At 32.9% G+C, this 14,806-nt stretch overlaps 1 protein-coding gene, 1 non-coding gene and 1 pseudogene across 5 annotated transcripts in view; all 3 read right to left on the bottom strand.

The window, feature by feature from the left end:
* Positions 1 to 14,806, bottom strand: part of PPP2R2A (protein phosphatase 2 regulatory subunit Balpha) — a 78,289-nt gene that overhangs the window by 12,692 nt on the left and 50,791 nt on the right. For all 4 annotated transcript variants that reach the window (XM_006916959.3, XM_025050379.1, XM_025050380.1 and 1 more), the window contains exon 4: positions 1,608 to 1,773. In XM_006916959.3, coding sequence (XP_006917021.1) covers positions 1,608 to 1,773 — 166 coding nt within the window. The remainder of the gene's footprint in view (positions 1 to 1,607; positions 1,774 to 14,806) is intronic.
* LOC112483997 lies at positions 3,407 to 3,522 on the bottom strand (annotated as a pseudogene).
* On the bottom strand, positions 3,532 to 3,604 carry TRNAI-UAU. The gene has a single exon. It is a non-coding gene; the product is annotated as a tRNA-Ile (tRNA).

Here is a 14,806-nt window from a genome sequence, read left to right as displayed (position 1 = left end):
ATATAAGGTGGGAATTGAAAGATATATAAGCTTTAATCCATAAATAAACTGAAATTGAATTTGCTTTCAAATAATACTAAGAAAGGGAAGAAGTATCTGAGAAACAGAACTGGCTGATAACAGAATTGTTGAAGCTGAGTGATGAGTATTACTATAGGGGTTCATTACACTATTCTATTTCAGCCTGTATTTTAAAATTTTCCCCTTTATTAAAAGTAAAATGATTTAGCCTGTAAGAAGTGAACTGCCAAACTGTTAAGAATACTCCAATACATGAAATGTGTAACAGCACACTTCCCTGGGACATTTACTTCCAAAAGTAAAAGCAACATAAATGGTATAATTATGTATTATTTCATGTCAAAGAAGAAAACAGTAGCCGAAGTGCTATTTGAAATAATGTAGTTTACCATATAAATTAAAACTGAACCAAGATTAGAGTCAACATATGACATGAGTAAACATAGTACTCCATCTATGATGCTCTAAGTTATAAGCTGTTATTTCTATTCGTTTTTCTTTTAATAATAATAAGAATGCAGTTTGTGTGAAAAGAGAGGGGTAGAGGGTACAAGTTTCAATGGGCTGGTTAGGGAGAGTTCTGATGAACAGAAAAATGGGCTAGAGGAAGCAAACATCTACAGTGTCAGAGAGTAGCATCATTTTGTGGAAAGCATTTCCAAGAACTCGATACTGAGAGTGGTGAGTGAGGCCTAAACTGGATGAAAGGGGCCCTCAGCATTTTTTACCATGTCACCCTAGAGGTCACTTGAATTTACATTCTGCAAATGGTAAAGAATGTTAAGGTCCAGGTGCTAAAATCTGCTTTTATGAATAGTGAAGGGATGAGAAAATAAGAGGTTTTCCCCAACCCTGTGCCAGCCTTGAAAAAGTTTTAATCTAAATTTTTACAGACTATGGCTATCCAGAATCTGAAAGTACCCTTCGATCACTCTAATGACTCTTCAGACCCCAGCCCCCAAGAATAAACCAAGTTACAACAACTCACACACAAAAAATTTAGAAAAACAAACAAAAGACCCAACTCTTGACTTGTAATAAAGGAGTTTAAATTTTGGTAAGAGTCACCACGCAATTCTAACCCACATTTAATAACTTTTCCTGAGCAAGCAAAACATTAGAAGAATCTTCTTCCAGATGTGAGGCTTGTTGAAAGGGCTACGGTATGTCATTTCCAGTTTGTGTCCATACAGGCAAGGACCAGGTAAGAAGAGAGAGTGTCCTTGAATGGGGACCATCCTTTGAGAGAGTATTTTAAATTTACATTTTGAAATACTCTTTGGAGAGTTTTGGTACACTTACGAAGGAGGAAGAAAGCAAATTAACATTTACTGAGCATGCATTATGTACATTTGGAATTGTCACATTACTCATAACAATACTATAATATATATATTACTACCTCCAGTTTGCAGAGGAAAAAACTTAGACTCAGTGTCAGTAACCTGCCCAAGGCTCGGCCAAGAAGTGGCAGAAACAGAATCTGACCTAAATCCACTGGTAAAGCCCATTCTTTTCACTACAAACTGTGTGTGTTAAAAACATGAGTATATAGAAGGCATATGAAAAGAAAAACTTTCACTTACCATTGGTAGACAATAAAAATTGAGCAGCATTTTTCTGGGGTAACCACCTAATTTTGTTGATCTTTTCCTCTATTTCTAAACTTTTCAAGTAGTCAAACTCTGGTTCATGGCTCTGAAAGGTGCTGTAAACATTATATTCTCCTCTGCTATGAGATTGGATTTTGTTCTAAAATAGAAACAAAAATATTTGGACTACTGATGAGAAATATTTCAAAATAGTCAATGTAATCAATTCAAACATATCTTGCAAATTCTGGTTAATTTATTTAAATATAAATATATACTTAAAGGCTTTGCAGGAATAAATAAGGAAGCTTAAAAGAAAAAAGGGAAAAGCTAAATAAAGCTTAATAATTCAGCCCAATTCACTAGGAAAAGTGACAATGAAATATAGATCAATTTGATTACTAATTTACCATTGTATTTTAAATAGTAGAGACATATACTGATTAGAGTCTGAGCATCCTTAATAAGGCTGCTTATCTAAGAAGTAAAAATTCAATGAGAAAAGCCTGTCAGAAACAACTGACTGAGGAGCACCTTGCTCTGCCCACATTAGGGTCAATTCTCAATCAGTTATTTAACATGATATGTTGTCCTCCTCCTTTCCCTATCTCCTGCCCATCTTTAGGTCATTTCACTGCTGAAAAACTCTTTTAAGAGCTCTCATAAATGTAATGGCATCACTTGACCTCCACCTCCCACCCCAAGACCACAGTTACATAGCTGTTACTCATTAAGCCTACATTCAGCATTACCCAGCAAACCTTACCCCATAGCCTTGTCAACAACAGCTTACCCTTCAGAATTTAGCTTCCTTGTACTATGAGCCTGACACACAGTGGTTTATTTCATTTAGTATCGGTGTGAGTGAATATAGTTTAAGTTACTGAATAGAGGCTACTTGTGAACTTCTTTGGGCATTAACACTAATACCTTAACAAAAGTGAGAATTCTAACCATGCTCAGAATTTCATCATTTAACCTATCATCACGATTAAAAATCTTTCCATCAAAGTCCAGTTCAAAAAACCTATGTAAAAATAGTTTAAAGGAAAGATATTATTGATAGTCAACTAATTTAAATAAAAATGAATTAGCTAATAAAATGTTTAACATTACTTAATAAGAATAGTCTATTATTATTATTATTCTCCATATTAAAAGAAAATCTTATTGAATCATTATCTTGAAAGCATATGTTTTGGGTTGTTTTTTTCTAGTAGCTTGATTATCTGGATTGATCATTTATATTTACAGTTCTATCTGGACCCTCTGATAGCAGTATCAATTATGATTGAGTGTGTTTGCCAATATTAAGAATGCAGAGCATACCACAGAACATGATTCACACTGGGGATATGGAAGGAGTAAAAATCAAACTCAGAATCTTCGTCTCGTCACTATACTATTATACCAAATTAGATAACCTAATTCATTAAATAAATATGTATACACTACTTTAGAAGAAATTCCATACCTCTTCCACCTAAAATAACTCAATCTGAAAAGGTTTATCATGTCACCCCCCCAAAAAAACTACAGTAGCAATTTGATTTTAATATGAATGCTGTTTTAAACTTAAGCGAGAGACTACATAGTACTGCTTACATTAGTTCTTAGAGGTATAGATTTAATGAGACAGAATCTCTACCTTAAAGTAACTTGAGTATGTGAAACTTCAGTCAAAAGTAGAAATTAAGCAGAAGGAAGTCTAACTCTGGGTGGTGAACACACAATGCAATATATATATATGACTTTCTTTTCTTTAATTTTTTTAAAATTATTATTATTATTTATGCCAACAGCACCTGGTCTTCCTAGGTGGTCTCCCATCCAAGTACTAACCAGGCCCGACCCTGCTTAGCTTCTGAGATCAGACATCGGGCTTATTCAGGGTGGCATGACCGTAGACCATGGACCGTGGCTCCACTGGGGCACGAACCCAGGACCTTCTGCATATAAAGCAGACGTGCTAACCAATACACTATGGAACCATGTCCTATATACACCTTTCTGTTGAATGATACACTTGAAACTTATTTGATTTTGTTAATCAATGTCACTCCAATAGTTTTTAATTAAAAAAAAAAAAAAAAGCATAAATGAAGGTCCATATAATTCAGGTAAGCAATACAAAGAGCCAAGGGTGAGCACACATCGTTCCGTATACAAAAACTGGGTTTACATGGGTCATACTTTATTTGATGATGAGTCAAGAAAAGCACATATATATGAAAATATTTCCTGAAACAAAAAGAACATAATCCTAAAGAATCAAGAGTAACTACATGGGTCTAAACATGATCCAAAAACAAAATGACAGAGGTGTCTGGCAGTTTCAGTGGAGTGTAAGCACTGTTTCTTCACAACAGGAAAAAATACATATATCACACAGGAGAAAGTTATGCTTAAAAAGTCAGAGATGCCAGGCTGTGCTCATGTACTAGCATCCACTCTCTCCTGAAACTCCACTAAAATTATAGTAAAAGAATTTTTAAAGACAAATTGACAAGAACAAAAAGAATTAACAGCAGAAATGACAGCAGCAGTCGCTAATGCAAGAGGCCATAAAAAAGATACATGAGTGGTAACTGACTTAGCCAGCAGCGAGATTTTCTCTAAAACTCGGGGAGAGGCATTTACATCACAATGATAAGAGTGTTGTTCTGAGCATGAACTAAGTACGGTGAGCAAATATGGAGAAAAGGAAACAGTAATACACGTCCTCAACACTGTGCCACTCAAACCAGAATACATCAAAGTCAAAGACGGCTTTTTTTTGGTTCTACTAACACTCCTAAAACCATAGGGAATTGTGACACATTCTAAAATGTCTCATAAGTTTTCTTGCACAGCCTTTTACACCTCCCTTTTTTTTTCTTAGCTTGCCATTATGATCACCAAGAGAGAATGTATTTTCTTAACCACACAATCTATTTATGTGAATTTTTCTATAATAATTTAGAAGTGCTTTATCCCCAACACCTGTAATAGTGTCAGGCATACAGGAAACATTCAATAAAAATTTTCCAAGTGCACAAAAATTACAGCAAAAAAGAATGAATACACACAATGGTGCTAGTATGGTACAAGGAGGTTTGAGTTAACCTGGTAAACGGAATATAGAGCAGAAATTAGAAGTAATCGGTTAGATGCACAAAGAGCAAGACGGAAGAATCTTGAGAACACAGCTTGTGAAAAAGTAGGTCATAATAAGACATAGGATTCTTCACATAACAAAAATAAAATACACGAAAACAAAATAACATTTCAACATGGACACAAAAAATCCATAAATATACAATTGGTACTATAACACTTTAAAGCAAAGTAATGAAGACAGTGGAAGGGTTCTCATACTTGGTCTGACAAAGGAGGCATTGCTGAGCCAGGATGGTCTTTTCACTAAATCATTTCAGTCAACTGGCTATTCATATGTAACAAAACGAACCTTGATCCCTACTATCTCAAATTATTCATGCAAATTGATTCCAGGTGAATCAAATATAAATGTGAATGTTCAATAATTAAGTTCTAAGACAACACTGTCTAAGACAGCCTTCTGCAATGAAGGAAACCACCTATGTCTGTGCTGTCCAATATGGTAGCCATTAGCCACATATAGTTATTGAAACACCTGGAATGTGGCTACTGTGACTAAGAAAGTGAACTTTAGATTTTATTAATTTTAATGAATTAAAATTAAATAGCTACATGGAGCTAGTGACTACAATACTGGAAAGTGGAGATTTAAAAGATAACAGGAATATAAACTTCCTGGGCCTTGGGGTAGAGAATATTTCTTCACAGGACAGAAAGAGAAGTAATCCTAAGGAAAACATTGATAAATTGCATAGTATTAATACTAATAACCTCTATTTGTCAAATTATATACTATTCAGAAAAATAAAAAGGCAAATCTTAAAATGGAAGATATTTCCAATAAATATGACTAACAAAGGGTTCATATTCGAAATGTAGAGAAAGCCTACAAAATCAGTAAGAAAAATGAGACAACCCAGTAGAAAAGATGTGCAAGAGATTTTAGTAGGCACTTCACAAGATGATATCCGAATGACCAATAAACATATAAAAAGATGCTCAACCTCAGAGTTAACGAAATACAAATTAAAATTAATATAAATTAATACAAACATTCAAGAGGTTTTGAGTTTATCTTATTGTGGTATTTGTCAATAAGATAAACTCATAACCTCTAGAATTAATTTGTATTAATACCACAATAAGATAAACTCATAACTTCTATAACATTTGCAATTTTAAAATGAATGACAGCATAAAGCATTGGCAATGATGTGGAACAGACAGAATTTTCACATTCTGTTCATGAGAATAAAATTGGCAGAACTACTTTTCATTGTGCCATCTACTAAAACTGAATGCCTATCCCATAACATCATCAAGAATGTTTATAGCAGCATTATTCTTAATAGCCGCAAACTAAAACAACCAAAATGTCTGCATCTACAAGATAATGCATAAATTGTGGGACAGTAATAAAAAAGAACATTTTAAAGCAGTGAAAGTGAGCATATTATATCTATACGAACAAAATACTGATCAAAAAGGGCAGACACAAAATACTGTATGATTCTATTTATAAAAAGTTCTAAAACTGTCTATCTAATCTATCTACAGCAGAAAAGACTAGAAGGGAAAGTACACTTCCAGACGTGGAAGCGGGCCTGAGCAAAAGAAGCATAGCTCAAAAGGCCAAAAGTTCTAAAATTTTAGGCCAAACTAAGTGTTAGAGACAGGGGAGAAATTATTAAGTAGAAAGGGGGAATGAGAGTGTTTATGGAAGGGTAAGGAGATCTATTTCTCAACCTAGATGTCTGCTGTGTGATAACCCACTGATGTTTTGTGCGTTTTTCTGTGTATACTTTAAACATTTTTAAAAAATGTAATACAAAAATGCTGAAGATGCTTAAAAAAAATTATGGAGATTCCTCAAAAAAGTTAAAAATATGATCCAGCAATCTCATTTCTGGGTATTCAACCAAAAGAAATGAGAACAGAACCTCAATGAGATTTTTCGTAATAGCTAAGAGGTGAAAGCACCCTAATTGTTTAACAGATAAATGAATATAGAAAATGTGATATATAACATAGACACAATGGAATACTATTCAGCCTTATAAAAGAACTGTCATACACTACAATGTGGTTGAACCTTAAGGACATTATACTAAGTGAAATAATCCAGTCACACACATACCCACGAAAACACTGCTTGATTCCATTTATATGAGGTACCTAACGTAGTCAACCTCATATATACAGAAAGTAGGATGGTGAGCTGTGAGGAAGGTAGGAAGTTGTTCAGTGGGTGCAGTGTTTCAGTCATACAGGACAGGGGCGTTCCAGGGATCTCTGACAGAACAATGTGTATGTGGTTGGCAATACTATATTGTACACTTGGAAAATGTTAGGAGCTTGAATGTTATGTGATATTTTGCCACAATTAAGTAACAATACGGCACACAAAAACAAAATACATATTAAAAGAACACATTCAAATGGTTATCTGTGTTAGGGAGAGGTGAATAAAAGCACATTCAGCAAATAAAAGGTAATGTATATGCGCCGGAAACCTCGGAGCATGTTTGTTTGCCTAAAGAGGGCCTCACCATGACCTAATGGTAATATTTTATGCATTCAAGTATATCCCTGAGGTTCAAACAAACCAAAACAAAATATATAAAACAACAGTAAAATCTGATGGTGTTAAAACCAACTAACCATTTGGAAAGAGAACTAGAACTTCATTTCTTACACAAAAGTAAATTCCAGAGGGAATAATTAAATGTTTAAAAATAAATAAAAGTAGCAGAAGGAAAGTACAACAGCGAATTTCTATATAATTTTTAAGTGAAAAACAGCTTGTAAGTATAAAAACAAAAGCAAAGAGCAAAGAAAGATTGACACATGACTAGGTAAAAAAGTAAAATATTTCAACGTTAAAAAAGTTTACTGAGGAGAAAACTCTTAAGATAACAGGTTACTTCTACCTTTCATGAATCAAACAAAAGTCCTTAAAAATCACTAGGAAAAATATTAATATCCTCCCCTGAAAGATGACAAAAGTCAAAAGTTGGTAATTTACATTAAAAAAAAAAAAAAGGTCAGTAAGTATATGTATGACTACTCATCATCATTAGTAATCAAAATTAAGGGATGTTTTGACCTTAAACTGATAAAGAATTAAAAATGTGATAATGACCATTGTTTTAATAATGAGAATGTGGACAAAAGTCATATTCTAGAGGATAATTTGTCAATATTTACTGAAAGTCTTAAAAAACGTAACACTCAACAATTCTACTTCAAAGTATAACCTAATAAATAACAATATATGCAAAGATGAACACCTTAATGCATAAAAAAACTAAATGTCCATCAGGTCAAGTAAATTATACTATAGAACCAATTAAATTCTTTAAGCAGATCAAGTTTCTTAACTGTATTAACTTATGTGTAATACTATCTTCTGTAAATTCCACAAGCTACATGTTTATTAAACTTTGTCGCTTAAGTTTAAAAAGAAAAACACCAGATACATTCTTTTCAACTACACATGTGCTTCTTTCCACTTGATGGTTCCAATACTCCCTTCACTTACTTCTCTGATTGAGACTGAGATTAACCTGAGAAAACATCACAGATATAAAATGAAAAGTTAGAGTGATATGTATATGATTCTAGTTCTGCAAAAACACAATACAAAAAATCCCAGAATACACAGAGACTGGATCTTCATTCCTGTGATGGGATAATTTGGATTTTTATCTTATTCTTTCTGGAAATGACAGTTTTCATATTTTCAATTAACATATTAAAAATAATTAAGAGTTAAAAAATGACTTCTGAATGAACATCACTTGACATTCTCTAATAGCCAATTCTGAAAATAAATAACTGCATTGTGCTTTTAACTTCTTTCTTCGTTAAATAAAATTGTAAAAATGTGAGAAATATTTACTTTGTTCCTTCAAGAAAACACTGAAAATTTTAGAAAACATTAAATGTAATTTACTTTGAGCATCTCACAAATGAGAATAAATGGATATTTTTTAAGCCTCTAAATAGAACACTAAAAATTAGTTACTGTTTGTTAATGTTCTTTTAATCTTATATTTGTTACAGGTAATCATTTGTTTTGATTTCAAGGTAGTTTATTTAGAGTTTTATATAGTCTTGTGAAATGGCCACTTAAGCAGTGACAGAAATGGTACAAAACAGAATTAATTCACATCTGATAACTAATCACCATCACTGTATTCTGCAATAAAAGGGAACTTTCAGGAAAAAATTTTTTTTTTCAATTGTTTCTTAACAATAATGGTAGTGGCATACATCAACATTTTCTAGTATCTTATTACATTATATCCATTAATAAGCTAATGCTCATTGAGTGTCTATTATGTACTATAGTAAGCAATATGCACTTTAGAAGAATATCAGCCACAATTTCCTATCCTCAAAACTGGAAGACATAAAAAGACTCATAGGCAGAGAGAACAAACTGATAGTTGCCAGATGGGAGGGGGGTTGTGGGGCTGGGTTGAAAAAGGTGAAGGGGTCAAGAAATACAAATTGGCAGTTACAAAATAGTCACAGGGATATAAAGTATAGCATAGGGAATGCAGTCAATTATACTATAGTAACTGTATGTGGTGTCAGGTGGGTACTAGACTTATGGGGGATCACTTTGTAAGTTATATAAATATCTAATCACTGTGTTATATACCTGAAACTAATATAATATTGAATGTCAACTGTAATTAAAAAATAAAATAAAAATGGACTAAAAACTAAAAAAACAAGAGTATACAAAAAAACCCCTGGAAGACAAATGGCAAAGATAAAAAGGATACCTGGTTGAAAGAATTAGAAAATCAATTCAAGCAATATTAATATTTGTCTTTAATATTCAAATAAAATTTAAAGGAAATGTATGTTACAATTAAAATAATGCTTTAAAATGTTATAAAATCTAAAATTGTTACTGTGCTATTTATAATTATCTAATTACCTAGAATATTTTATTCTAAATCATGCTATGTGATAAAGTTACAGAGGAAGAATGCTTATTTAATCTAGGGTTTGCATACTGTAGAACAACAACAAAAAACCACACTCACTCACTCTGGCTCTGTGTATCTCTGTCTCTCTCTCAGACCACAGTTTCTTTCCCATGATATATCAGCAAGAAAAGGAAATCGATTATCTCAAGCCTCTCTGACCATGTTCCTCTCAAACAGAAATTTCAACTTTAGCCCTTATGGAGCTGCTTCCTCTCTGATACAGGCATTCAGCAGATGGATCTTATTTGCGTTAGATTTAAAACGGAGGAAAGATGATCCTTTTTACGAATTTTGTCTATTTTTACCTTACAGGTTCATAAAACATAATCCTCTGAACCTCGATTTCTTCTTCAAGTGTTAAAAAGAATTTATCCTCTCTACTTCTGGAGTGACAGGGCAGTTTTGAGAATTAAATGAGAAAGTGAGCAATGTTATTATTAGTTTCTCTTCCAGATAAGAACAGAACCGAGTGCAATCAATCCACATTATGCCATTTAGAGATAACATGATGCAGCTAAATATACAATGGCCTGGAATTCAAGGAGCCTAATTTCAATTTGAGTTAGGAAATCTATAACAACCTCTATTCTACTCAAGTATTTACTTTGAGAGAGCATAAAGAAATATTTGAGAAAGAACCTAATTTCAACAATTTCAAAACCTGTCTACACAACCTAAATCACAATTTGAAAGAAAGAAAAAAGATTTGCAATTTAACATCCTTAAGGCACTGAGAAAGTAAAATATGGTGAAGTATAGATACTACTCTATAATAAAGAATCTTGTCTGATAAACGTGCATTTTAAAACTCAGTGTGGAGATTTCAATAAACAATGTAATAACCTGCCTGGCAATTTGGGAGTGGGTGGAAAAGGTGGAGGAGGGGAAAATCTCTGTAATATAAATTCTTACCAGACAATGAATTTAAATGAGACAAATTTGAGGGCAGGAAATCAACAACAAAACTTAAAGGCAGCCCATCTATTTACAAAACTGAAATACATACTATCTCATGAGAGAAAGAACTGATGCCCCTCACAATACATGGCCTATACAAATCAATTTAATGAATACACCACTAGAAAAAAGAACACAGAGCAAATAATTTTAATTATCGGGTGTATAAGAGGTAAAGTAAAACTAAGACCCAGTAAAATAGTGTATTTTTAACCACCAACTTATCACATTTATCTCTTTTTCTCTCTATGCAGATGGGGGGGAAACATAAACAAAGGCGGAAGAAGCAAGCCCAAAATTTTTTGAAGTATAAATTGGTAAAATTTTCTATAAGGAATTTGGCCAACATAAGACTTAAAAATGTTTACACTCTTTTATCCAGCTATTATATTTTGAGGAATATTCTAAGAAAATACTATGTGCTTCAAAGATTCATCTACAAGAATGATATCATAGTGTTATTAATGATAGAAAAAAAGGAGCAGGGGACACAGAGCAAGAAATAAACAATGTAGATATCTAATAATATAGACTACATTAAATAAACTTCAGTACATCTCTGTAATGGAGTATCATGTAATCTAATATTAAAGATGATGATTTAGAATCTTTAATGACATAAGATATTTTTACATATGGTATGTGAAGGGAAAAATACGACCCTAAATATATTGTAATTTCATTTTAGAAAGATGGGCCTTTGATAGACACCAAAAATGTTTTTGTTTGGTGAAGTTCTAGGTGCTTTCTTCACCCCTTGTTCGTATTTCCTAAATTATCTACAATGAATATCATGAGTTTTTAATTAAGAGGGGAAAATTACTTATGATAAGAATATAACAGAAGTGTTTTGAGTGTGAAGTTGGGGAGAAAATGGCATAGAAAAAAAGTATGCAAATTTTAAAATTGCTGGATAGTATTAGTTTCATAGATCTGGATCTGTTTTTTGTTGCTAGGATTCTTTTGGGGGGGGGACAATAAAAGAAATATGGTTAATTCAACTTCTGGACAACAGATAAAATGAGAAATGACATATTGATGTCAAAAGCATTCTTTAAAGATCTAGTTTCTGGCCTTAAGAAAAATAACATTTAAAGGAATCCTCTCTTGTATAACAGTTGTTCAGTGGCATTCATACTGATACGCCCAGCAATAGTATTCTAATGAATTAGAAACTCAAAAAATTAGTAGGTAACTGATAAATATGTGATAGCTGGTTCAGTAGAAATCTAGACAATAGACGCCTGAACAAGAGAGGAGGTGGATGAATTCATGAACGAATACAAATGAGAACAAGAACTCAGGTTTTAAACTCTCAGTTCAAACTCTAACTTTTCCTTCTCTAAATCTACTATAGAGAAGATATCGTTTGTTAATGGCTATTATTAAAAAGTATGAAGATCAAGTTCTTTTCCCATTACTGTAAAGTAATGAAACTGATTTTCCTGTGTGCTACAAAGGCTCAATTACCTTAGGCTCATTAGAGCAAGTAAGATTTTTTCATGTGTAACAATATCCAGCATTATGGACATTCATCCCAACTTACATGGAATCAGTTTTTACCCACTTGATGAGGTATGTGATCTTAGGAAAGTTATTTTCTCTAAGTCTCAATTCATTTATATATTTGCAATAAATCAAGACACAGAAAGTGTGCATACATCTTCATTTATATATTTGTAATAAATCAAGATACAGAAAGTGCATACAACTTCATTACTTTCATGAATTAAGATTTAGGGGCCCTGGCAGATAAACTGCTGTTGATTGATATACCCAGGTCAGAATGGGAAAAGCTATGGGCAGGGAATCAGAATATATGGGTTCTTTGTTAACTGTATGACTCTGGATATATGGGTTCTTTGTTAACTGTATGACTCTGGATAAGTTAACCTGTTGTCTGGGACCCCCGTTGCTTTATTGGTAAAAGCAGATGCATTAGCAAGCATTGTAAATTTGGGGCCCACAGACTATCCAAAGCTCAGGGGTCCAGGGATGGGACCCAGAAAGTTTGTGAACTTGGATGTGGTGGAAACTTTATTTTCACTAATCTCTGGCAGAAATTCAGCATTTCTTTTAATTACAGATGTAGGCAACAAAACTATAGTGCTATCAAAACCTGTGTCTCTGTCACTATAGAAATGACACGTTTTAAAAATCACACCCCAGCACAAAAACACATATTGTTCCATGTTTTTTTATACCTTGAAAAACATATTTCAATATAATTTCTTTCATAATTCTTTGTATTTTATACAATTAAAACATTCTGACAAGTCCACAGAATTTACCAGGCTACTGAAGGAATCAATGGCACAAAAAAAGGTTAAGAACCTTTGCAAACTCTGTAACTTCACCTCTCAGTTTCTATGAATGCACTATATACATAGAAAGTTCAAAACAGGCCAAAAAATTCAGTTGACTTTGGGAGAGGAGAGTAGCAGTGATGGAGAGGACAGAGAAGGCTTCTGGAGTTCCAGTAATATCTCTTTTCTTGATCCAGAGGATAGTTACACAAGTGTGCTTGTTTTGTGAAAATTCATGGAACTGTACACTTACGATTCTGTGCGTTTCTCTATGTGCATGATGTATCTTGAGAAAACTGTTTAAAAGTATTTTTAAATAATATAAACTTGAAAACTTTATTCTGGAGCTTTTATCATCCTGGTATTGGAATATAAACAATTTTAATTTTACATTTTCTATTAGGTGAATTCCCCAAAGGACCTTAAAAAAAAAGTGAAGTGCCAGAGTCTTGCCTCCAGAAATTCTGATTTAAGTCTACGGCCATGCCACCCTGAACAAGCCTCATCCTGTCTGATTTCAGAAGCTAAGTAGGGTCAGGCCTAGTTAATACTTGGATGAGAGATCACCTAGGAACACCAGGTGCTGAAGGTGTAAAAAATAAAAAATAAAAAATAAGGGATTGTAAGCTGACAAGGTCCTTGCAATCTATGAGGTCAACCAAGGGTTGCCTCACCTAAAAAAATTTAAAAAAAAAATAAATAAATAAATAGTTTAAAAAAAATTAAAAAATAAGAAATTCTGATTTAGGGGTTTCTAGGAATCTGCATTTTAAATAAATGTCCCAGGTGATTCTAACATGTTGTACTCTGAAAAACACAATTGTAGATCAAAGAGTAAATGAAAAATGAAAATAGTTAAGGCCTGGTAGCTTAGAAAATAAACCTTATTTTATAGATAACTTTGGAAGAAACCATACTGTTATTTTCTTGAACTTCTTGTGTGTTTTTTTCAATATTCCTAACAGATGGGCATCTAACTCGTCTGTATTTATTTTCACATAAAAATAATCTCTTCTTTCACACGAATCCCTAAAAATCATAGTGACTTCTTCTGGTTATACAGCCTCAATCCCGTCAACCATTCCCCATGACATGTCTAAATTTGCTATTCTAATTGGCACACAATAAGTACCATGTTAAGTGAATGCTGCCACATCACTCTAAAACAGTAGATCTGTTCCTTCTCTTAAATAAACATCAAACTAAATCAACCCCTTTGTATAAATGATAGTGAAATCTATTAAACTGCATCTTGACTTTGAGTCCCAGTCTCAACTTTTCAAATAATTTAGAAAGAGAATACAATTGTATTAACAGTACCATCCACCTTTTGTGATAAGCATGCTTTCTAAGGTTTCTTCTATTTACTGTTGAGTTTTAGGAATATCACATTAAGAACCAAAAAACAAAAACAAACAAACAAACAAACAAAAACAAGAAAGAAATTCCAGTAGTCACCAAAAACACAAAAGCTGCATAACAATCTGGAAAGAATCCAGGAGGAAATGAAAAAAAGAACCACCTCCATTCCCATCTTTCTCCTTAACTGTCCATTAAAAAAAAAAAAATCACATACTTACTTTGCTGTCAAAAGCTATGATATATAAACTATGGAAATAAGATAGATGGGTCATCTATTTCAGGACATGGATTAGATATAAAAAATATGAACTCCCTAATAGGGTTGATCACTTCATATGGTATAAACGTTTAATCGCTATACTGTACGCCTGAAACTAATATAATATTATGTGCCAACTTTAAGTGGGAAATAAATCTAAAAAAATGTGGACCCCTACTGACCACGTGGTAGGTATGCTATCTC

The sequence above is a fragment of the Pteropus alecto genome, unplaced genomic scaffold, assembly GCF_000325575.1.
Source record: "Pteropus alecto unplaced genomic scaffold, ASM32557v1 scaffold166, whole genome shotgun sequence".
NCBI classification, from domain to species: domain Eukaryota; kingdom Metazoa; phylum Chordata; class Mammalia; order Chiroptera; family Pteropodidae; genus Pteropus; species Pteropus alecto.
The sequence above is the reverse complement of the archived record's forward strand: the minus strand, read 5'-3'. Positions and strand labels throughout refer to the sequence as shown.